This window comes from Patiria miniata, unplaced genomic scaffold (assembly GCF_015706575.1).
Source record: "Patiria miniata isolate m_02_andy unplaced genomic scaffold, ASM1570657v1 HiC_scaffold_7, whole genome shotgun sequence".
In the NCBI taxonomy this organism is placed as follows: domain Eukaryota; kingdom Metazoa; phylum Echinodermata; class Asteroidea; order Valvatida; family Asterinidae; genus Patiria; species Patiria miniata.
Genome location: NW_024037074.1, coordinates 36,753,660 through 36,778,469, shown reverse-complemented (window position 1 = coordinate 36,778,469; position 24,810 = coordinate 36,753,660). Strand labels below are relative to the sequence as shown.

Sequence of the window (24,810 nt, the reverse complement as noted above, 5' to 3'; positions counted from 1 at the left end):
TATTTTCATTTTCATTATTTTGTGAAGCATTCATAAATACCTAAGACAGTTTTACCCATTACTATTGGTCGAGAGCCTGTCACATGGTTTTAAACATGTACATTTTAAAACCAGCTAGGGACCTGGTCACTAATACCTTCCCAAGCCTTCTGTTCAGGACATTATCCACGTCCAGGGGCCAATTTCATAGAGCTGCTTAAGCACAACATTTGCTTAAGCACAAAAAAACCTTGCTTAATACAAAGGTTACCAGCCCAAACTCCATGCGATGTACATTGCTCGTGACTGGTATTTAGCTGTTGTTTACTTGGCATAACAATCGCATGGAGTTTTGGCCGGTATCCTGATTTTACTAAGCAAATTTTTTTGTGCTTAAGCAAATTTTGTGCTTAAGCAGCTCTATGAAATTGGCCCCTGACCTGTGGCCGGTTTTAAACGTACTTGTTTAATACTGTACTTTTTTAAAACCAGCCAAGCACATAGTTTTATTGCCTTATTATAGAGCAAGTGGAAAGTTTCATTTGTTAGGCCCAAAAAAATAATAAGTCGGTCTCTGGTCAGCGCGCGCGTCGATTTTAATCATGCGTGTCGATCTTTTTTTTTTCCAAAATGTTCCGCGGTAGCTCCAACAGTGCCCTCTATTTCCGCACCTCCTCAATTTTTTTTCCAAGAGCACCAAGGAATGGAAATTGCACCAAGGCAAATGATCAAAAGCACCAAGGCAAATTATGGAGGACACCAATGTACATGAGGACAACAAAAAGCAAAATAGTACCCCACCTTGTCTGTACAATCCAAGCTTGAAGAAAAGAAAAAAAGCCGCATGGCCGCGTCAATTCCGGAACTTTGGTCTGACCAGAGACCGAATATTCTTTTTTTTTTGCCTTATTTTTATTTTTTTTATTTTCAAGAATGGGCCAAAACAAAGATTGCTTCTGTGCAAAATTGGTGCCTGTCATTGTTAAAAGGTCCACAAAATGACATTCATTATTTAATAGGCCAAAGGTGTCGCGAAACAATTTGTGACTTTCAGACATTTTCACCAGTTCGTCAGATGGCTGATATGCATCACAAAGGTTTATCCTTATGCAAAACTAAACGAGTTTATGTGTTTTGTTCTTACTTTGCTTCCAGCTACCGATACCCTAACCGCCGAAGAAAGGATAGAGCTTGAAAGTAAGTTTCAGTTGAACTTTTAGATATAGTGGATTGCCCTTGCACATGCTGTAAAACCCAGAGGGGGGAGGGGCTCTGTGGTTGGCACTTCAACAAAGCCATTCCAGAAGAACAAATCAATCAAGTGACTGTTTTTTAGTTGTTAAGACCTCCTGTTCACATAATGTAGTGATTGAATGGCTGTGGCTGTTTATGCAACTTGAAATAGCCATGCTTTGAATGTAGAGGTCTTTTAATATCAATATCCTTTATACGACAACCCATAAACAAGGACAGTTGCAAGTACTCCTTCCAACCAAGAACTACAGCAGAATGGAACCTCCTCCCAGCATTTGTGAGAGAGGCCCCTTCACTAGATGCATTTAAGGATAAGTCTACTAAAACTAAAGTTGTCCAGTATAGAAAGCAGGGCTTATTATTAGGGTTACACCTCTATGTTCCGACACCCCTATGTTCCGACCCCTATGTTCTGACTGCACATATTCCTATCCCTAACCCTAACCCTAACCGGGAGTAACACAATCTAGGTTGTCGGAACATAGGGGTGTCGGAACATAGAGCAGTCACCATTATTAGTGCCCCCAGCCACACACACCAGCAACCTAGTACATCCCATAACGGGAGATTGCTTTCAGTATTGATCCAGATCCACACTAGAGCCTCTCAACCTTGGATGAACGCAACCCTGGGCGAACCCAGTGCCGCCCCGGGTTCCGCCACAGGTTGGGGTTGAGTTTTTTTTTATATTTCAACCCCGCGTTTAACCTCGCATCATTTCACACTGGGTTCAACCTGGAGTGACATCAATCTCAGGGTTAATGTTGGATGCAGGGTTAGAACGTTTTCAAGTGTGAAACACTGCATGTCAATCCTGCGTCGACCTCGCGTCAAACCCAAGATTTGTCTAGTGTGAAAAGCCCTCTGGAGATGGATAAGACAGCTGTACCTACCAGTTACCTGCTTTTGTCTGTCGATGGAATTTGACTAGTCCCATTGTTTGCAAGAAGTGTGAGCTAATTCTGCTGGTGACTGGCCTGTGTATAAAGGCATGGCAGGGGAAGAATTTTTTTTTTTTTGGACTGTCACTGAATACACTCAAACTTTGTTCTTTTTTATTTACTTCGCCTAGTTGCTTCTAAAACCAAGGGCAGGTTGTCCCAAAGTCCTAATGGAAATAAAAGTGGGAAAAGTGATAACAAACTGTGAAAGATATTTTAGAGAAACCACACATAATTAAAGGGAATGGATAAGATTTTGTCCATTCTGCCAACACAATGTCATACGTGTATTGCCAAAGGTCTGTAAAATTACAATTGTAATGTAGGTAAACATTTTTGTAACTTTTGATTTGCCTTAACTTGCAGAAAACCTTGGTGTTTTTGAGTATGAGCACAGAGAGTATGAAGGATATGACGGATGGTACAACAACATGGCCCATCCTGACTGGGGCGGTGCAGGTCAGTAAAAGAAACCAAAAACATAACATAGTGTAAGATTCAGGCACTCTGAAAGTGGGGTCCCTGAGCTGAGGAGTTGAAGTCAACACTGAAGTATTGAACCTAGTTTGCAAAATTGTATGTTTTGGTTACAGGAAACAAAACGGCGCATTTGTTTTAGCAAAATCTAAAATCAATGTTTCTCTGTCCGATAGAAAAGAGATGTCACCCAATTCCCCCCCCCCCCTCCCCCAACTGCCCTCTTTGCAGGGTCAGCGTAAGGGATTTGCTTTAAGGGATTTGGGGAAAACAAACTCTTTTTTTATTCTTTTTTTTTTCAGAACTTCCTTTGACACGAAGACTTCCCGTGGCGTATGCCGATGGCGTGTACCGGATGGCAGGACAGGACAGACCTAACCCTATGAAAATCAGCGATGCAACTATGAAGGGCCAAACGGGCAGACCATCATATCTCAACCGTACGGCGTTCATGACATTCTTCGGTGAGTGGTGCGCTGGGCACATTTGAGTATATTCAGGATGGGTGACTGGAATCTTAAAGGCCATCTCATAAAAAAAAACAAGATAGGCATGCCTACCTGCTTACAGACCTGAAGTTGCTTCTGGACCCATTTGGTCGGAGGGGTCTATGAAGTCATCCAAGTCAATGTTTTGGCCAAGGTAAGACTGAAGCGATCTAATTCTCAAGTGAGATTGGTACAAGGAGTGCTGTAGGCTGGCCCAACCACAACTCCATGGGCTGCGTGCGCATTCCTTCACTAGCCCCTGGCCGTATAGATTACCTAAAAAACACTGATTGACTATTCAGAATGAATAGGTGCCTATGCATAAACTTAAAGCGTACTTTGGCGTATATTGAGGGTTGCGCGCGCCTCTATGCACTCAGCATTAACTCCTGCACGTCACGTCACCTACAAACATTTTTTTTCACGACTGCGATGCCTCTACGATATGGAAAGTCCGGAAGCCTTGACTTTTGCCCATCTTGTGTTGTAAAAGGGACGACAGAGATACTCGCATTTTAAAATCTAGCAATGCGAAATCGAATTCAGTCCTTATTTAAATCTCCAAAATAGTTAGATATTTCAATTACAAAAGACCAGGGGTTAAGATCGCACACAGCATGGTGGGATCAAATTACCAACAAGGCGCTGTAAGATCATAACTTTGGGAACGAGGTTGAGGCTGGACCTCAGGGACTCAGAAAAAGAAACAGATGTTTGGGGGAAAAAAGAACTTTTATGGCTCAAAGAAATGCATGAGCAGCCTCACATTATTTTGCTTTAAGACTTCATGACATTTTGTTTCTGATTTTTCCCCAATATAATTACAATTTTTAAATCAATTTCTAAACACAAATTGTCTTCAAAACACTTGTTTCCTTTGCAACAAAAGGATTGGAATGGACTTGCTGTTGTGGTATTTTTTGGGCCTCACGGAACAAACAGAAATACACATAGATGTAATTTGCAACTTTAAGTTTCTGTTTTACGAAACACTCATTTTTCTTTGGACAAACAGGACAACAAGTTGTTGAAGAGATCTTGGATGCTCAAGGAGCTGGTTGTCCCCCAGAATATGAGAATATTGAAATCCCCGAAGGTCACGAGTACAAGACAATGACTGAAAACAACCCACACGGTCCTGTGGACTTCATTCCGTTCTTGAGAACCCGATACAGCTTCAACACTGGATTTTCACCCAACGTTCCTCGTGAACAGGTACTTTGGCACACTCAAGCGTGGTTAGGGTTCGTGACTCATAATCAGAGGGTCAGGGGTTTCAAATTCAGCTGCTGGTCATATGTCGTGTCCTTGGCAAGCCACTTCATCCACACTTGCCTCTCTCCACCCAGTAGTATATTGGGTACCGGCATTAGTTGGGGACCAACCTGCGATGGACTAGCATCCCATCCAGGGGGAGTAGAAATAGGCTCAGTTGTTTCAAGTTACTGAAACCAGAGATCTACACGATGGGCCGCATTAGCTCATGACAGACTTTATTTTTACTACAAGACAAGGCCAGCCTAGTAAAGCTGGTCTCAGAGACCACAAATTTCTATTCAATTTGGGCGATTCACAATGCAGTGCGCCACCAAGAGTTTGCCACGGAGAGTTCATTTTTCCCAGTGCATTGTGGGAGATGGTCGACAAATTCGCAGCGCGGGACATTTGAAACTGTTCGTTTTTCCGGTTAGTAGTTTAGTAAGCGTGTGATTCGAGTATCTAGTCGCTCTTTTCTTTTCTTTTTATCAATATGGTGTTTTTTGTAAGGCGGCAGAATGCTGTGCCCCAGTCTATGACAAATAAGCTCAAGTTGTCTACTGATACTCATTCAAATGGGCCGTATTTTGTCGACCGTAAACTTGAAAAATGGATTCTCCATGGCAAACTCTAGGTGGCGCACTGCATTGTGAATCGCCCGAATTGATCAGAATGGCTTTTCACCAGAAGATGCTTTCCATGCATCTAAGGTCTGCCAAATAAAAATACGCATCAAAGTAAGTTCAGAATTCACTTTTAAGGCTCCAGTATGTCAAAGCATTATCAGAAGGATCAGTTCTGATATGGAGTAATTCTCCCACTTCCCCCCCCCCCATCCCCCCCCCCCCCCTCCTTCTCCGTCCCCTGCCTGAAAAGATAGTTTAGCAATATCCATGGTTCAAATGTGATCATTAAATAACAGAATCTCATCCATTCCTTGGCTTTTTATCAACTCAGTTGAACGAAATCACCCCCTGGATCGACGGTGGACTTGTGTATGGCACAACCAAGGCTTGGGCTGATGCGCTGAGATCGTTCGAGGGCGGTCGCCTTGCCGACAACTCTGGAAATGTAGCCGGCGAGGGGGGCTTTCCGGAGCAGAACACGTTAGGTCTGCCAATGGCCAACGTGCCACCCCCAGCCGAGGCTATAAATCACAAGCTCAGAGATGCAAAACGATTCTTCAGTGAGTATTTGATAACATTGTTTAGATTCCCGTTCAAATTACTGAGTAAAGTTCTTTGTGCAAATGTCACTTTGTCACTTTGGTCCTTTAGTAAGTTATCCCAAATGAGTTTGTAATCTCTAACTACCTATTTAAAGAAAGTGCACGCAACATTTCCTTAAAATAATCAAATATAATGATGAACAAATAAAAGATCTTTTGAATAGGCTCTGCTTAAGATTCAAATGGTCTTTTCGTTTCTGCTACAAGAGATTTTTCACACTTGCATTTGCAGTTGTTTCAGTGAGCATCTAGATAGAATAGCACTGCATACAGCAAACATCCTGAAAATATTCTCAATGAATTATTTATTTTTGGGGGGTGGTTTTTGGGGTTTTTTTTAGTAAGTGAGCACAAAAATAAAACAATTTGAAGGTTCTTGAGGGTTTTGATGTACCGGTACGTATGTGCATAAAGAATGCATTGGATGTTGGGTGTTTGCCCTTCATTGACACAACTTTTCAAGCACTCTGTACTCTGTGATGTCAGAGAGCGAATGAGACCAAAAATTGCTTGGGTAGACCTAAAACCCATGATATGTTGCTTACAAGTGCAGACATCTCAGCTTCTCAACCAACATCTTCAGATCAAGGCTGCGATTTTAACTCGTGGGTACGGCATTGATTGTCACAAAAATTAGAGTAAAGTTAAACAACAGTCAGTATACTGGTTCTTTGTTGAAAGTGGATGCCTTTAATAGCTGATGGATAAGTTCACCCCCCCCCCTCCCCAATTAAAAAATTTAAATCAACATTTTTCCTCCAGAACTTGGAAACCCACGTGGCAATGAGAACCCCTTCCTGTTGACTTTTGGCATTCTGTGGTTCCGCTGGCACAACTACTGGGCCGACAAAATCTACAACCAGACAATGGACCACCGGGACGAGTGGAACGATGAACGCATCTTTAATGAAGCTCGCAAGTGGGTCATCGCCACTTACCAGGTAATTTGTGCTGGTTTTCACATAATTAAAGCCGGAGTCCATCATTTGCAGCTATCCAAAAAAGTAACTGGCGTAATTATTATTGAAAAACATACTTGGTTGAAAGATAGTAAGGGGACTAAACTTCCTGTGAAATTATTCTTTCTGGCAAGCTGTCACTTTGAAGAAATCAACGAAAGAAGGCATTTCCAACGGTGCGTCTTAAGAAGCACTGTAGGAAAATTTAAATTAGTAGTTTGTTTTGTTATTCGGCACAGCACGCGCAAGCATTGGCACGACGCACAGGCGCGCACGGTTGCTAGAATTCGTCGGATCAGTGCGCGACATCGCGTAAAGCTGCAATTCAAAACAATTCAAAACATGATTTAGCAACTTTTGATTTGAAATTGAGATCCTAGAATGCTGTTTTTCTCGGAATATACAGCTGAAGCTGAGCTGAAACTTCATCGGGTTAGTTGTTCAGTATCTTTCATTAGATTTTGAACACTTTTGTTGCTTCAAACGAACAAAATGCACAAATTACAAATGATGGACTATGTCTTTAAAGCTGTCTGTGTGAAACCCAAATGTCCTTTTGAAGCATACAGTTTGAAATGCCTAGACTTGTATTTTAGAGTTGTAGGCCTTTAGAGTGTTGTCACAGGTCAATTACAAGTAATCAAGTCTTAAATCAAGCAACATGCTATTTCGTTGAATTGTAACAAAGGCATGCATTTAGTGGATCACCTGTGACAGGTGACTACTTATGATTGGACTTGTGATTGGCTTATGATTTGACTTGTGATTTGACTTAAGATTGACTTATGATTGGACTTAATGTGATTTGACTTGTCATTGACTTGTGATAAACTAAAACTCTGCTTCTCTCAAAAACACCCATCTGTCCTGGTCATGTTAATAAGGGAATGAATATGTGCTTGGCCGAAGTACGTATAAAACTGGCTGGGGGCCTGGGGCCAATTTCACGAAACTCGTCTTATCTTGCGACTCATCTCAAGACTTAAGATGAGTCCCCTCTCTAAGATCAAGCTAAGACGCTTCCTAAGACCGATTTCAGTTAATGCATTTTAAGCAAGACGCATTAAAACTACCAATTTGGTGGCTGTTTTATGTTTGTTTTTACTGCTTGACAAAACAGTCGTTGAAATTGACCGATTTCGAGGGCCATAGAGGTCGTTGCATTTTAAGCAAGACGCATCAAAACTACCAATTTGGTGGCTGTTTCATGTTTGTTTTTACTGCTTGACAAAACAGTCGTTGAAAAGAAAGACTCCGTGCACACAAGCTTAGTGCCCCCTCAATGTAACAAAGACAACTGGGTTAGACATGCTAACGTATTGCGGTCGCATGCCTGGCACTCAGGTGAAGAAGCCACACATTTGTGCATTCACTTTCAGATAAAAGTTAACTGTGCATACTTTCGTGCAGTACACTCGCAAACCACTCTGCGTGTGCAGTGGTCCCTCCCTCTATATATAGGGCCCTCGAAATCGGTCAAATAGCACCATCTACTGTTGATGAATGGAGTCCATTGAAATGGATATTTTCTTTTCAGTGAAAAGTCTCACACTGGCTAGATAATGATGACTTCTTGACTTTTTTCCCCTCAGAAAATGGTGTTCTATGACTGGCTACCTGCATTCTTGAATTTGACACCTGAAGAAATATCAGCTAACGTCTACACAGGTATGTTCTGCTGACATTTATAAACGTGTTCATTTCTCCTACCCCCTTCATTCCAGCTTGGATATCAAGAAATAAAGGCACCCTTAGATCTTGACACACACACAAACACAATTTGTAGCTTATTCCACCATGTAAATATACCTTGACAGATTAATCATGTTTACCATGGACATTGCCACTATTTTTTTCTAGAGCCCCCCCCCCCCCCCCTCACGATGCCCATGTGTATATAGACCATACAACGTTTTAGGTCACTTAGAGAAAAATTATCAATTTTTCCCTTTTCTAATTTTGGGGAAAAATAAAAGCCTGTGTATAGTTTTGTCTTGTCGTTTTACAGCACAAACTGCCACAACTTGGCTATAAATGTGGAGTCCTAATTCCTGCATGCCGGTGTTTACGTAGACAAGCTTGACTTCGTAATAATCTGTATTTATAATGCTACCTATCCACCAGTATTTGTGCTCAAAGGACCTACATCATTATGTTACCCTGCTCATTGGGCCATTGAAACTTTCCAAAGACAATCTCAGCTCCCTGCCGAGTATAAAGCTTGAGGCATCCATTTCAGTGCAAAGCCGCTAAAATCAATCACATTATAACCAGCTCTGGCCTCACATGTACACAGTTAATTTACTCCTGGGCAGTGGCGTCGCCAAGGGGGGGCCAGGGGGGGCACGTGCCCCCCCTGGAAAACCTAGTGCCCCCCCGAGTGCCCCCCCATCTGAGATTTGGGTTGGTCAAAAAATATATATATATTTTGTTATATTCAACTCCCATCATCTGAGTTGGTTAAATAGCAATTTCTGGAGATATCTTCAGATCGAATTTAGCATCAAAAGGCACCATTTTGCATCTAGCCCATCCTCCGTATGCGAAAATTTTCCAAAGGGGAGGGGGGCACCCCCTCCCCTTAGACCCCTCCCCCAGGACGGCGATCCGTATCCACCTAAGTGCCCCCCATCAAATGCTGGTGCCCCCCCAGACTGAAAAGTCTGGTGACGCCACTGCTCCTGGGTGGGGAGAAGCAATGAATGACAAAGTGCCTTGTCCAAGGGCACACGCATTATAATCCCAGGCCGGACTGCAACCCACGTCCTGCAGAATTACCCGAAGACCACAAATTCAGTGATACAGACCACGAGGCCATGGCACTCCGTTGAGAATGTCTGTAAACGTTTTGCCTTTTTGGTTTGTTTTGAATTTTGTGTGTGTGTTTGTGTTTGTTATTGCACAGGCTACAAGAGCTACGTCCACCCAGGTATAACCCATGAGTTCCAGTCTGCCGCGATGCGCTTCGGTCACACCCTGGTACCTCCTGGTGTCTATCGCAGGTATGTTGAGTGATGGACTCTGTGCATGAACAGTAGGGGGCGCTGTTAGACTTTTCACAGAGCATCACGTAAGAACGTCATGTACATCTAGACTTTGACACTATGAGCTCAGTGTGCCCTTTTACATAGCAAAGACGTACCATGGGCGGGACATTTCGCTAGTTGACGCCCACCGTTCCTTGTGTGTGATGCACATACACCAGGGGATTTGTGCTTTGTACACGCAGTGGCCGCGCTTCGTTGCAAGTGAATTGCAGTCAGGCAAGATGGCGTCGGTTGATCACCCCCAACTGTATCTCTTTGCCGGGGAGGGGGTACTTGTGAACGGAGCGTATAGTGGCTTCTTGTTTTCGCTTTAATGCCAGGACCATTTGAAGAACTTGGTTTCCAAAATGTGCATGATAACGTCATTTTGTTACCTTTTTAGAATTCCACACTCTCTCGTTGTGGAGATAAACACAATTTAAGAATACAATAAAATGAAAAATGTAGACTAGAGTCAGCTGTTACACTACATATGTTCTATAAGATTTTGGAACTGTGCCATTTTCAATTTTCTTAAAGTCTTTATTTGCTGAAAGGCGGAAGTTACGTGCCTTTTTTTTTCCAAGTTTAACTTTTATACAAAGCAACTTAACTGAATTGGAAATTTCAAAAGCTCTTAACCTGAACTGTTTGTTGATAATCACATTTCCAGATTTCATTTGTTAAAGGGACACTAGGTCCTGAAATACCCCAAAATTTCATGTTTTGGATTGTTTACTTATCCTATTTCAAACATGTGGTTGAAAGGAAACCAACCTTATATCATACTGTTCCCGAGAAAATAGGAAAAATCCCCAGTTGTTTACGACGGAGTACGAATACGTTTTTTGTGTCGTTCTCATACAGTGTACGATATACACGTGTCTCAGGAACAGTGGTGACCAATCACCAATGCAAAAATAATGGTTTCTTCAACGTCTGCAAAAGGCGAACACTTTACGAATGAAATCACAACTAGCATCAAAACAGCTCAAATTTATGGGGTCGCAAAAGTGGACCCCGAAATTCGTTCTCGCATGCATAATACAGGAATAACACAAAAACGCCCAGTTTTTAAAGGATAGTTGTTAAAATGATAGTTATATCCTAGTTTTAAATGTTCTTTCCGACTAACATAAACTCGTTCAAAGCGCGTTTTGTAGCCCAATTGGGCTGTTCCGGGACCTAGTGTCCCTTTAAATGAAAGGTTTACAAGCTGGCTGTCCGGGTATTTTTGTCTTGTGGCCACCACATAAAAGGCTCAATGAATGTCTAAAAGCTACAAACAGGTAGCCAAGTATATCGAAAGAAAAAAGAACTTGTATCACTAACTCTACATGAAGTGTAAATTTACTGGCAATGTAGCGAAGGACATTATTAATTCACTCAAAACATTAAAGGGCTTTTTTATATACTTAGTTTTTACTTTGCACTGGTCTTTCTTTGTTCACATCGACAGAGACTCAAAGTGCAATTTTCTGAATACTTCGATGGAATCTAGCAATATTCCTGACAACCTGTTCAGAAGTGTACATGGAGTACGAACGTGCAACTCCTTCTGGAACCCACAGGTTTGTACTGTGTACCTTTGAGAAAAAAATGGATTTGAAATTGTCCTAAGGACAATGCCACAGAAAGTGGACATATGGCTGTAAAGTGGAACATTTATGAAAACGTAAGCACCACAACCTCAAATGTGGTATCAAATAAAAGGGGATAACAAGAACTGTTATTTGAGTGGAGCGCCAGTGAGATAAAAAGTGGTTAAATGTATTTTTTTTATCCCCCAAATATGGTTTTGGTGCTAACATTATAGATTTTAGGTATTCATTTTGGAATCTTGCAACAATTAAGAGCGTCAATCAGTGGGGCATGAGGGGGGGACCCTCCCCCTTTCTAAAGTGGGGGGGGGAGATATAATTTGTGGTCCCCCCCCCCACTTTTTTTCCTCCCTGAACAAACATTTTACCCTGTATTCGATTCTATAGCACATGGTAGCTGATGAGCCTTTTCGGAGTTCCAACTGCGCACATTCGTAACCTGTGACAACGCACATTGTTTGTCTCAAATGCCCTTTGACAGTACCCACAATGCACAAACAGCCTTTTTGTAAAGTCAGTAGCGCGATGATGTCAAAGGCCATTTGAGACAAACAATGCGCGTTGTCACAGGTTATGAATGCGCATGCAGTTGGAACTCCGAAAAGGCTTATTCAATGAATCCAACTTGCAAATGATGGTTAAATGATGATCTTTTGCTCAACAAAATTTGGTTAAAGTGGTCAAAAATTGCCTCAGATATCGCACAACAGAGCATCTAGAATCCAAAATTTTCAGTGGCCCTTAAGCAGGCCCGTACCACACACCGTTGGCATTTCGCACTCGCATTAGTTCTGATCAAGGTATGTCCCCCCCCCCCCCCCATTTTTGACGCCCTTGTGCAAAATGCAAAGTGTTATTGTGAGTTTTTGTTTTTAAGGCAGAGAGGAAGGTTCATATTTTATGAAAATATCACACAGAACTTAGAATATCATGATTAAGTATGCTCTTTAGCACGTTATCACTCATTTATACTACACTGCATCGGGAGTCCTGTTTATTACGTCACGATTTACTATGTTTTGTTTGCTGCCCCCAATGACGACTTTGACACAAATTGCACATTCGGGTCAAAACAGGACCTGAAAAACAGCTCTCAAACTACCTTTTGTACTCATTTCATGACAGACACAATTGTCGTTTATATTTCATCACACCTTAGGCTACATATACCCGAAAAATGACGGAAATGTCTTCGAGCATTCCACAACCTCTTTAATCCATTTGCTCACACAGCTCCTGGCAGTACAAGTAGTAATAGGCAGGGCAGTTTAGGGTCGTACAGTGACTAACAAGCTAATGCATAATACATATCCTCCAACATCATGGACTGTTCTGATACTCTGTTGTTATTCATACTTTTTACGATACCCCTGTTTATTCACACAGTTGCCGATCCGTGAGTACGACATTGAGAACTTTTTGATGGGAATGGCTTCCCAGATAACAGAACGTGAGGATCACATTGTCACCATTGATCTGCAGCGTAAGTACATAGTATTACATGCCAGGATTAGCGTCCCAGTGATAATGAACTGTTCAAAAATCATTTATCAATATCTGATGTGTGACTGAATATGCCAAATCCCTGAAAATTAACGTCACCAAAAGATTGGAAATGTGGAAATGTTTTGTGTTGCTTCGATATGAGGAACAGCAATGCAAAGAAAATTGGTGACATCACGATGACAAATGTTCAAGGTGCCAGTTTGCAAAGCTGAACAACTGGGCATTGTTTCCATAAAAACAGATTGAAAAGGTCAGTTTGCTTCTACTTGGTGAAATTCATCAGCGTGTGACCACAAAATTCAACAATTTTAAAATAAATTGTCCAAGTAATACTCTCTCTAGGCACTCTTGTCAGAATATAAATGAAAAGAAAAGAAATGAAAAACGAAAGGACTTTTTTTTCTTTCTTTGGTAATACTGACAAAATGTTTGTTGTCTCTTTACAGGTCGTGTTTTCGGTCCCTTGGACTTTTCGCGTCGTGACCTGATGGCACAGAACATCCAGCGAGGTCGGGACCACGGATTACCAGACTACAACACGGCGCGTGTGTCCCTAGGTTTACCGGCAGTCAAGAACTTCACCGACATTAATAAGCTTCAACACGCCAACGATGAGTCCGGCATCCCTGACGAAGTAAACAATTTATTAAGTCTCTCCTGCCCTGTTGTACATGCTTTTTATATCTGCAGCAAATTTTCTGATATAAAGCATTATTAAATTTTTCAAAAAACATTTCGTTCTAGAGAATTCCAGCAAAATTTTAAAAAGATAATTCACGTACATGTTTTTGAAACTTTCGTCGGTAGCACAACAGCACAAACACGCATGGACCGGTAAAACCTTTGATCCAGAACTTGTCACAGAAAAAAATTATGAACGTGTAGTTGGGTCCTACATGCGTGCGAGATCCATAACTAGGCAAAAACATATGCTCATTCCTTGGTGGATTTTCAAATATTTGAGACTCTAAAACTTATTTTTTGATTCAACAAACATTTGAGGCAAGAGTTTATACGACTGTAGAAAAAAAATTGAAATGACGTGTTCTGAGTGACGTATCGAGGAGAAAATTTATCGTTGATTCGCAGCTCCCTTGATTTTCTACAAAACGTCCAAACATGTCAAATTGCGAGTCGGAAATCTGGCCAAAATTTCTTTCCTGGAGAATTTATAGAAAACATCTTTTTGTATCAAGAAACTTGCATTTTCTTTTCAAAACGAAGTTCGTCGGAATTAGGAAAAAGAATTTTAAGAAATCCAGAATAAGGAAAAATCTGGAACTAGGAAAAAGACTGTACTTGTACACAAAGTGCAAAAGCGATGGATACGAGTATTATACTCACAACTATCCTTTTATTTATTTATTTTTTTTTTTGGCAGATTTTTCAAAATTTGAAAGATGTGTACAAGGGCGATTTGAGTAAGATTGACATTTGGCCAGGCGGTCTGCTGGAAACCACAGCCAATGGGCCAGGCCCGCTCTTCCGGAAAATCATCCTGGACCAGTTTGTGCGAACTCGTGACGGGGACCGTTTCTGGTTTGAGAGTGAACAAAACGGGTCAGTGTTAATTAATACCCTTCTATTTTGTCTATTAAGCCAAAAAAAAAGTCTCCGGTTTCTGGTATGCGCGCGCCTCGCCGTAGCCATGCGCATCGGCAAAATGAAAAAGTTTTTTTTTCAATGAAAGATGATGTCTCAAAAACCGCCAAACTCACTGGTTTGACTGGAATCCTGCTGCTGCAAAATTTTAACGTGTTTTTGGATGGGGTTATGATCGAGAATAAGCTTTATGTGGCCTCTCTGGACCCCCATATATTTGCACTAAGTTTAGTCGGGCACCATTTGCAGTCATCAGCCGACATTTGAGGCAAAAAAAATCAGGTAAAAAAAAAAAAAGCCGCGTCACCGCACCACTTTTTGGGCAAGCTCCATACCAGAAACCGGAGACTTTTTTTTTTGGCCTTATGGGATGTTGCTCCTATTTCACCTTCTTTTTGTGTGCAGTATTGTTGTACTTGGCTGCAGCTGTTGGGTGTAGAAAAAATGTTGCGGATTTCAATATCCGACAACAATGAATTGAAAAAAAACAATACTGAATTCACATCTCCCCGACATAAATTCCATCTTATAAATAGTTTGGTGGTGGTACCTGCTGCTTTAAAGGTAATATACAACATTTGCTTTTTCTGTAATTTTCAGAAAAGGATGGATTTGGGGGTTTGTATTTTATAGCAAATATTGTTAGTCTGACCTGTTCCGAGTTTTGTGTTCACAGATGTTGGAACAAACAAGAAAAACAGTTAAACGCTGATTTTGTAGTCTGGTTCCTCGACCTAAGTCAGGCGAAACAGAGCAATTTATAGACGTCGGGGAATTGTCAGGTCAGGGAACCAGACTACCTGGCTTGCATCCATTTTTGGATGTGTAACCATGGTTGTAGAATTGGTGTAACTGATTGCAAACAAAATGTGGATTAAATTCATTTGTACATTGGGGGCAGTATTTAAAAAAAAAAAAGGGGGCAGGTTATTTTCAACAGCGGTCGGCTGACCATTATTGGCAATGGATTCAAAAATTCCACTTTTCTTGAAAATGACAGCACACCAGGTGCCACGATTTCACAAGAGGTTGCTTGAGACTGTTATTCACTTACAGTCATGTAAGGTATTTCCTACTACTTTGGTAGTTTTGTTTTTGGATGTTTACAAATATCTTTAAAGCTTTGAACCAGCCGGCCGACCCCGGCCAGCTCGGTGGTTGAGTGGTAAGACGTCTGCACTAGTAATTAAGAGGGAGATCCTGGGTTCAAGTCCCCTCCCACGTAAACTTGTGCAATATTTCTTGCAAGTTTCTCGGACAACACTGAGCATTTAGTGTTTACACAAAAAAGAGGATCAGTGAAGGGCAAAACCATATAATGAATTTACATCTTCCTGTCACAAATTATTAGTTTATGGGTTCTGGTCTTTTTTCCTTTCTGCAGACTGTTCACCAAGGCACAGATTGAGTACATCAAAAACAACATCACGATTTACGACGTCCTGATCCTGGCTACTAAGATCAAGGAGGGTGAAATCCAAAAGGACCCGTACCATTACTACGAAAGTATGCATGTTCAGCAAGAACATATTCACAAGCTTATTTTTTTGGGGGGGGGGGATTTTGGGGGGTGTGGAAAAGGGGGTCACAAAGACAAGCCAGGAAGATGAAGGCTGACAGGCTGTTCAGAATTTAGAGGGGGTGGGAGTGGAGGAGAACTGGACTAAGTTGATGCTGGGGGAGATATTTCCCCTTACTTTTTGTCTCTTTCTGATATTCTTTAAATACTTCACACATTTAAAGAGGGAAAGCAGATAGTATAGAGATTTGATTGAAAAACAGACTTTTTCACTGCATCTCATTTAATTATCAATGTAAATTGTAAGGGGACAAAAATGGACATGGGTTGCTCTCACCCGATCAACCAGTGGACCACTGTGTTAAATGATTTGGAATGATGTGCCTGCAAATATTGGTAATATGACTCGAAGTATGCACAAATTATTGTATTCTGAATGCGCGCAAACCAAGGGCGGATCCAGGGGGGGGGCCAAACACCCCCCCCCCAAAAAAAGCGAACCCAATTCGTTTGTTTTTAAGTGACGTCGCATTAAAGGCAGGCACTGCCTACACCACCATCTTTTCCTCAAAAGAAATTGGTCAAAATGGTCAGAAATTGCCTCAGATCGCACCACAGAGCATCTAGAACCCAGAAGTATTTCGGGGCCTGTAAGCGGGCCCAGAACCCCACGCCGTATTTTTTTTACCCACATTTTGGGGGACTAAAAATGTTTGTGGCCTGTCCAAAATTGTGTTCTGGATCCGCCCTTGACCAATCGTCACCTGCAATGTGCGGAAATGTCCCTCCCATAGTGGTCTCCCCCATTTCTCCCTTTGTAGCCGTTGAGGGGGTACCTGTGCCCATTTTTTGTAATCTACGATACATGATGGGCATCAAATTTTCATAAGCCATTTTATCAATTTCCAACCCTATTTTAGGTGACCCATGTTGGGATATGCATCCGAATGAGAATCGCTCCCTCAACGAGAATGACATGGAAGAATGTACCCAGCTGTATACCTTCGATTATTTCGAAGGAAGTGAGATCTCTTATGCACTCTCCTACCTTGCTATTGGCTTGTTCTGTCTCGGTAAGTGGTGATTAGCTCTTGTTTTGCTCAACTTAAGCCGGCCTCAGGCCAATCTGCAATTTGCTTGCGCCACGATGGAACTGTAGGCATCAAGCAGAAAGTAATGCTCCGTTCACAAAACTGAGAAATTGTGTGATTCTCTTGGAACAAGCGGCATCTCGACACAAAATAAATGGCAATCGTGCTCATGTCACCCACGACGCGACGACGATTCCACAGCATAGACAAAAGTAGGACAGTCATTTGACGTCTTTAACAATAGCGGTTAAAGCGTGTTGATTACAATCAAACAACCTTCCTCGGCCACAGCTGTTCATAGCATTCAGCCGCTTTCGCCGCACTCTGATTGGCTACATGACTGGGACTGATTCCCGCCTGTCTGGAACACGTCGCAGTAGTGTAAATTTTTCTACTCTTGCGTCTGTTGATTTTTTTTAGCGCCGACTGATGCTGATCGTCTTAATATCGTTGCAGTTACACTCAGGTCTCAAAAAATCGGCGATTAGTTTGTTCCCCATGGTCGTAGCTCAGGCACAGCTTGATACTGAAAAGTCAGTCGCCAACTGTTTTGTGTCATCGCAAGGTCAACCTGAGGGTGCAGCTTGAAGGGTATAACCACAGGCATGGGAACGCAAAGCAAACTCACGTCAATTTTGCAAGGAGTTGGCAGTTAGCCTATTTGAGATATGGCAGACATGATAGGAGGGCGCTGTTTGATTTGAGTAAAGTCTTTTATATTTACCCAAACCAAATACCACCCTCCTATTGTGCTTGCAATATCACAAATAATGTGCTCAACTTTTGTCAAAACTGCGAAGGAAAAGTTGCCTTGAAATCACAAACTTGCAAGTAGAAATACAGAAGAGTAAATAAAAGCATTCCTATACAGACTTATTGCATTCTATACTTCTTTATAAAAAAAAACCTGTGAAAATGCACCGTCGTTTTTCTGGACTCAAAACATAGGTTTGCATGGAAAGCACGATGCTTTAGCTTTATCCATGCGAGGAAGTTATTGTAATTCCTCTTTTCTCAAAAATAGCAGCATGCTTAGGTGCAACAATTTCACAGGATGCATGATCCTATTAATTACTAACAAGTGAAGTGCCGTGGCCTCGTGGTCTGGAGCATTGGATTCGCGGTCTGCGGGTAATTCTGCAGGTTGTGGGTTCCAGTTCAGCTTGTGGTTATGGTGCGTGTGCCCTTGGGCACTTTGTCACTTATTGCTTCTCTCCGCCCAGGAGTAAATGGGTACCTGTGAGGGCAGGGGTACTTTTATTGTGGTTGATTGTAGCTGCTTTGTGCCGAAAGGGCAGCATCGAGCTGTATACTCCAAAGGGAGTTGAGATGGTATTTGGAATGTTTCATTGGCCCAATGACCAGGGTGACAATGATGTAGCGCCTTGAGCTACCAATAATGGTGGATACGTGCGCTTTATAAATACCCACTATTATTATTATTAAGTATGATATTTCATGATATGTTTTATTTTTGAAAATTTACAAATGTTGTCCATTACCTTAAGACATCTGTTAGGGCCCGTGACCATTCAGCCCCGGTATGAAAAGGGCCCCCCGTTAAGCTCATCCCCTCCCAAGAAGTCCTTTCCTACCGTCCCAGCTACCGGCCCAGGAGCTGGTCCGGTTGCTAATCAGGAACTCCTCTATCCTGGGGTCTACTGTTTGCAAGTATTGACACACATAATATATCCCTGAAGAAACCTGCTTGTGGTTTTCATCCTTCAGCGCGAAACAATGGGTCCATAAATTACCAAAGAGTTTGGAAGGATTTTATTCTTAATCCTGTAAGTCTGCTATTATTTTGCTCTGGACGTTCTCTGAAGGGCAATAAATTGATGCGCCTGACTGACTTCAAAACTTCTGGTCAGACAGGACCATGTACCGGACGAGACTGGGCTGAAGACCGGACTGGCTCTGGACCGGATGAGGTACCGGGGGGCCCTTTTCGTACCAGGGCTGGATGGTCACGGTCCCTTATGAAACCTTAAGATAAACACCATTTTCAATGTTCCTTTTCAGGCGTTATCGGCATGTTGTTCATTTGCGCCAAACGCCGTGCCCGTGCCATCGAGGAAGTCCGTAAGGCAACACGTACCAAAACCCGCAAAGGCAAAGGACCTGAAACTCTCCTGAAATTCACAGGTAAGCCGACAACAACGAAAAAGATCTTCTTTGTCATTTTCTGTAAAACTTCAATGGGTTTAATTTTGCTTCAAAGTGGAAAATTGTTGCAAATAAAAGTTTCAAATAACATTGGTACATTTAGTTAATTAGTAAATTAAGTTAAATTTAGTTAAGGGTCGATAAAGTAACATTTTGTGCAACTTTCTACTTCTCTTAAATGTATGAACACAATTTGACATCCCTTTTTGGTTAATTTTATTGAAAGGTACACTTCTTCAAACATTTTTTTTTAAATTCATGCTTCAGACAACTAAGGGAGCTCAGTGTTGCTGTGATGTCATTTCAGGAAGACACTGTTCAGTTTAGGGGTTTTCTGTTTAAATTGTGAACCCAAACATTTGCTTATTAAAAATATTTGTGAGAACAGTTTGCTCATTGATTTACTGCTATGTACTGACACAACGACGAATCACCAAAGAAAAGAAAATTTAAGACAGCAAAATGTCCAACATTCTGGCAACTTTTGGTGCTGAAATAGCTGTAACATTGAGGTTTCTGCCTGAAAATGACATCACACTTTTGCTCATGAATATGGAATTTTGCATAATTATTAAAAACCAAAAAGGCACCAAAATACTCTTGAAAATGGCAAAACAAACATTGAAAATAGGGTTAAATATGGGACACAACGGTGCATTTTTAAGGATGGCATTACAAAAATTACATGGGCTCTATAAAAGACTTTCTTGCAAACAAATCACTGAATCAAATTAACCCCTTGAGCAGGAAGATAATTGTCTTAATAAGACAGCATTAAACCAAAGTGCTATGGTATTCCAGCTGATCTATCCGATTATTGTCTTTGATGTTCAGCTGCTGAATGGTGTGGCTACAAGTCTGGTACCCGACCAGTCCAGGTGGCTCTCGGACCAGGCAAGGCCATCAAGGTCATGAACGAGCGGGGCAACAAGCTCTACCGTACCATCGACCTGACTCACCACCAGAAGATCACGTTGTGCGTGGGGCCGGACGGCAAGCAACGATTCCTGCTCCTGCACATGGAGCGCGAGTACGACCTTGTGCTGAAATTTGACGGCAGCGAGAGCCGGGGAGAGTTCATCAGCGAGGTGGAGAGTTTCCTGGGAAGCGGGGAAATCGGGGTTGGCCAGGAGCGGCGCGAGATCCGCGAGAAGGAACTGCTTAAGATGGCTATCACCAAGGAGCATAGACAGAAGACTCTGGAGCGGTTCTTCCGTGTGGCGTTTGCCCAGGTAAAGCCAGCCCATGATTACTAGGGGAAACAGGATTTCTTGCTGAAATTGCTTTTGAATGAAGTTCACAACCAATTGTGGCTTTAGGGTCAAAGATACTGTGAAGTGTTGCCGCACAGGTTTACACTCAAATTTGGAGACCTTAAACTTATTTGCATCAATTTTTGCATGAATAGAAGCGAAGTTTCTAACAAAAGAGGGCCCAACCTTTCCCAAACAGGCCTTCGATGAGTCGGTTGAGGCTGCTGATCTATCCGAACTGGAGCATACGGACGCCCACGACGTCTTGAACAACGAGCTGACCAAGACGGAGTTTGCCGAGATGCTGTCCATGGCGCCGGACTCGCTCTTCGTGGAGCAGATGTTTGAGCTTGTGGACAAGGACCAGAGCGGCTCGCTCTCCTTCCGCGAATTCCTGGATGTCATCGTCATCTTTGCCAAGGGTAGGCCCACAGATTTCCCTCAACTATTAAACAACTCCTCTGACAGACCGAGTCATTGAGTGACTGACCAACTGACTGACTGACAGTCACTGAGTCTGAATGAGACAGGCTCAACTTTTTTGTTTAATGTTGCAAGAACTTTTCCCTGAAAAGTCCAAGCACTGTTCATTGTAGACTCAGTATGTATTGTACTTCTCATCAAGTCCTGTTGCTGACTTTTTCATTGGGATCCCAGAATGAATTTTGGGAGGGCTATATTTATATTTTGCTGAAAGTTGGTTAAATGTCACAACCATCACTTATGTTACCCACAGTTTACTTAAGAATCCATCATCTGCAAGAGTGAATATCCCTAGCCAAGATTACAACATCTTACAGTTTCAGGATTTTTTCTGTTCTATCTTTTTTTTTCTTTTTGCATATTCCTTTAGACCGAAATTGTTGCTTTTCAGACATAAATCTGTGATGTTATAATAAAGTCTCTTGGTTTCAATTTCAGGCAAGCCGGAAGACAAGCTGGCGCTGATGTTCAACATGTACGACATCGACCGCTCCGGGCATCTTTCCCGTGAAGAGTTCAAGATTATGTTGAAGTAAGCATACTCATATAACTGTCAACTGACTTTAATACCCCTGGATTTTCATTCTAAATTCATATTTCTGTGTGGGCTCAATGTGCAAACAAGGGTGAGTGCTTTTTGACCACTTTCAAGAGCTCCGTGGACGGGATACACCACAGGCGAGTACTGGTTTGACTGCGTATAGCACAGATTACTCACAGCTAATTTTATTTTGAATGTGCACAAAACCGTTGCGTCTGTGCGTGAGCATCAAGCGTTGTTGGCAATGCATCTTCCTTCCAGTGGTCTCCCCAAACTCTCCCTTTCTTACCGTTGAGGGAGTACTTGGAGCCCATTGCGGGTTAGTTTCTGATCATAAGTGTTCATCTGTATCTGCCCTAAGCTTGCATGTCAAACGCCTGTATTGTTCTGGAAGTATGTGTTCTGGAAGTAGTTGGCTGAGCTGTCAGATAGTTAATGTTGATAGTATGCAGAACTGATTTTAACGATTTAAGGTTGGCTGCAGAACAAACATCAGGTTGAAAACGGTTCTATTCTGAACTGATCTTTGGATTCAACTATTTTGTATCAAAAAAGTGGGTGTTTTTTTTTAGTGACCACTATGTATCGCAATGGATGGCATTGAATGATATGTTTATTTATTCTCAATTGATTGATTTGGTTATTGATGGTCTTGATTGATTTCCGATCTCATCAGATCTATGATGGAGACTGTGAGTGCTTCCTTGGAGCAGCAGCAACTGGAAGACGTCATCTCCTCCATGTTCAAGGCGGTGGGCTTTGAGAACAAAGAGGAGTTGTCTCTGGAGGATTTCATCATCCTGATGGGTGACCACAAGGAGGATCTGAGCCAGGCTGCTCTGCAACTGCAAGGTATGGCAATGCCTTTGTCTGGGTAAAACCTCAGCTTTGTGTCTATTTTGCTGTTCATTTCTGGCTTCAGAATCATTTCAAAGCCACGATCCAATGAGAAATGTTGTCAACTGGGTGCGTACACTGGAACATTTTGATGCTTCTCAAGGCAGAACTGGGACCCATTTTGAGCTGGAGTCCCAAAAGTCAAGGACCTTAAATATCTTGATGCCATAGTCAGAGACAAAGCTTTCCAATCCCCCCTCCTCTCAACCCCACCCACCACCCCAACACCGAGCCCTACCCCACCCCCACCACCCCAACCCCTGCCCCGACCCTGCCCCACAAGGCCACAACGCCATCTCCCACCCCCACCTCCCACCCCACCCCACCTCCCAGCCCCACCCTAGGAAGGTTGTATTTACAAGTCCTCATCTCAGCTAAGTGATCACATAATTATGCATGAAGAGGACCAACATATCTGCAAGAACTGTCATTACGACGTCTTCGGGTCTAACCTGTTCCGTTCATATAAGTCCTGGCTCTGGCCTTATTTCCTCCAGGGATTTATTTCTCCCCCACAGTCACTAATGACTTTATGTCCTCTCTCATTACAGGAGCTGATTTGCCTGAGGCAGCCCAGCCTGCCGCTGTCGACCGCGGTGCCACCGTCATCCGACGAGAGAACGCGCCATCCCGTGCCCGCAAAACCATCGTCAAGGCATACGCGTAAGTAAAGGACTAACTGTATTTATGGTTTGTTTAAAATTGGTGGGATTGGCAGGCTTCGCAATTTCAACAACAGAACATTCGCTGGTTGTGTTCGAGTTGCTCGCCTTGATCGACTCAGATAAAGGCAGATGGGTTAGTTATGGGAGCCAGTCTGATCAAATGCCCTAACTCAGACTTTCATGATCCTCACGTGATGTCCATAGCCACGAGTAACCATTGACAAATCATCCTTTTTGAACTGAGTCTTCCTCTGAAATTTACTCTGTTTTCCGCCAGTCGTAAAAAGGAACAAAGTCAGGCTGAAACTATGGCCTCTAAAGCAGCAAAAAGCTCGATAAATATTTATATTTAGACTTCAAATAAAGTTGATTTTTGGGTCCACTTGAGCTTATCTGCTATCCAGCCGCCATATTTGTTCATTTCTTGGAATGAACAGCGCATGCGTTTGTCCTATTACCCCAGTATAAGTCTGGTGGTGGCTGACTTGGATGAGCCCTGATAACGGCACTAGGCTAACCCATTAGGTCAACCCGGGTGAGATAATCCAGAGTATTCATTAAGAGTTCCAACGCACATGCACGTGTCACCCTAGCTGCCACATACTGCACAATCTGTTGTGGACCATATTATGTTTGACAGAGCGAAGCTCTCTAAAGCAATTCGACCACAAATCAACCTGTAACCTTTCTGGGTGTTTTTTTTTTTTTTTTCACCTCACCACAGTGACAAAGACAGCGTGCGACCCAAGACAGCCAGGAGCCGCTACCAGTCCCAGGTCGTCAAGGTTGAGACCAAGAAGCAGACCTACACGGAGAACAAGACCCAGCAAAAACTGAACCGCTTCCTGCGCTACATCGAGAACAACCGCCTACAGATCTTCTACCTTGCTCTGTACAATCTGGTGTTGGCTGGGATCTTCATCGAACGCGCCTACTGTAAGTTAAAAAAAAAATAAAAAATCCACCCTGGATACTTTGACTTTATAGAGTAACAGCACAGAGTTGATGGAAGACCCCCTCCAAATGTAACGTGAGTTGCCATGGAATTGCTCCTATGTAAAATCATTTACGCAGCGACAATGTTTGTGTTTTACAGATTACTCCGTCGAGCGTGAGCACGCTGGCCTTCGTCGCATTGCCGGCTATGGTGTGACCGTCACCCGCGGTGCCGCTAGCGCCATGATGTTCACCTACTCCACCCTGCTGGTGACCATGTGCCGTAACACCATCACGTTCCTGCGCGGCACGTTCCTCCATCGCTACGTACCCTTCGACTCGGCCCTGTTCTTCCACAAGTTTGTCGCCATCATGGCTCTGCTCTACTCCAGTGAGTTTTAACCCCGACTCCAGTTTTCTGAGTTGTGGTTTTGTCACATCAAATGTCAATCGCAACTGAAGACTGTTGTAGTTTAGGTACCTGTGATAGGTAATATACGACTTTTGCTTTTGCTGTAAATTTCAGTAATGGATGGATTTGGGGGTTAGCATTTTATAGCAAATGTTGTCACACTGACGTGTTTAAAGTTTTGTGTTCATGGATGTTAGAAAACAACCCCCAAAAAAATGCTCAAAAAAATTCAATATTTTTGGGTCCCCTTACTGTCAACTTTTGTCATCGCAAGAAATAATACAGCTGTGGTATTTTTTCCCTTTTCTTCAATTCCAAAGTTCTGCACACCATTGGCCATGCTATCAACTTCTACCACATCTCGACCCAGACCGCCAACGACCTGTCCTGCCTGTTCCGTGACTTCTTCCACAGGTAAATACAGCGCTTTGGCTCCATTATCAGTGGAAACACTCTTGATTTTTTTTCTTTTTCAAGCAGGAACAATTCTCAAGCAGGAATTAATCTTTGTGACTGAATGGGTATTTAT

The 24,810-nt window shown here is 42.5% G+C and overlaps 1 protein-coding gene across 3 annotated transcripts in view; it reads left to right on the top strand.

Annotated features, from left to right (window-relative positions):
• LOC119745473 (dual oxidase 2-like) overlaps positions 1–24,810 on the top strand; it is a 41,377-nt gene that overhangs the window by 8,831 nt on the left and 7,736 nt on the right. For all 3 annotated transcript variants that reach the window (XM_038221835.1, XM_038221837.1, XM_038221838.1), the window contains 23 exons: positions 1,135–1,176; positions 2,541–2,633; positions 2,954–3,115; positions 4,155–4,354; positions 5,354–5,582; positions 6,387–6,565; positions 8,176–8,251; positions 9,489–9,585; positions 11,069–11,180; positions 12,597–12,693; positions 13,163–13,350; positions 14,098–14,276; positions 15,703–15,824; positions 16,758–16,910; positions 18,951–19,073; positions 19,929–20,326; positions 20,547–20,769; positions 21,269–21,362; positions 22,048–22,223; positions 22,820–22,931; positions 23,658–23,869; positions 24,030–24,260; positions 24,602–24,695. In XM_038221835.1, the coding sequence (XP_038077763.1) occupies positions 1,135–1,176; positions 2,541–2,633; positions 2,954–3,115; positions 4,155–4,354; positions 5,354–5,582; positions 6,387–6,565; positions 8,176–8,251; positions 9,489–9,585; positions 11,069–11,180; positions 12,597–12,693; positions 13,163–13,350; positions 14,098–14,276; positions 15,703–15,824; positions 16,758–16,910; positions 18,951–19,073; positions 19,929–20,326; positions 20,547–20,769; positions 21,269–21,362; positions 22,048–22,223; positions 22,820–22,931; positions 23,658–23,869; positions 24,030–24,260; positions 24,602–24,695 (3,592 nt within the window). The remainder of the gene's footprint in view (positions 1–1,134; positions 1,177–2,540; positions 2,634–2,953; positions 3,116–4,154; positions 4,355–5,353; positions 5,583–6,386; positions 6,566–8,175; positions 8,252–9,488; positions 9,586–11,068; positions 11,181–12,596; positions 12,694–13,162; positions 13,351–14,097; positions 14,277–15,702; positions 15,825–16,757; positions 16,911–18,950; positions 19,074–19,928; positions 20,327–20,546; positions 20,770–21,268; positions 21,363–22,047; positions 22,224–22,819; positions 22,932–23,657; positions 23,870–24,029; positions 24,261–24,601; positions 24,696–24,810) is intronic.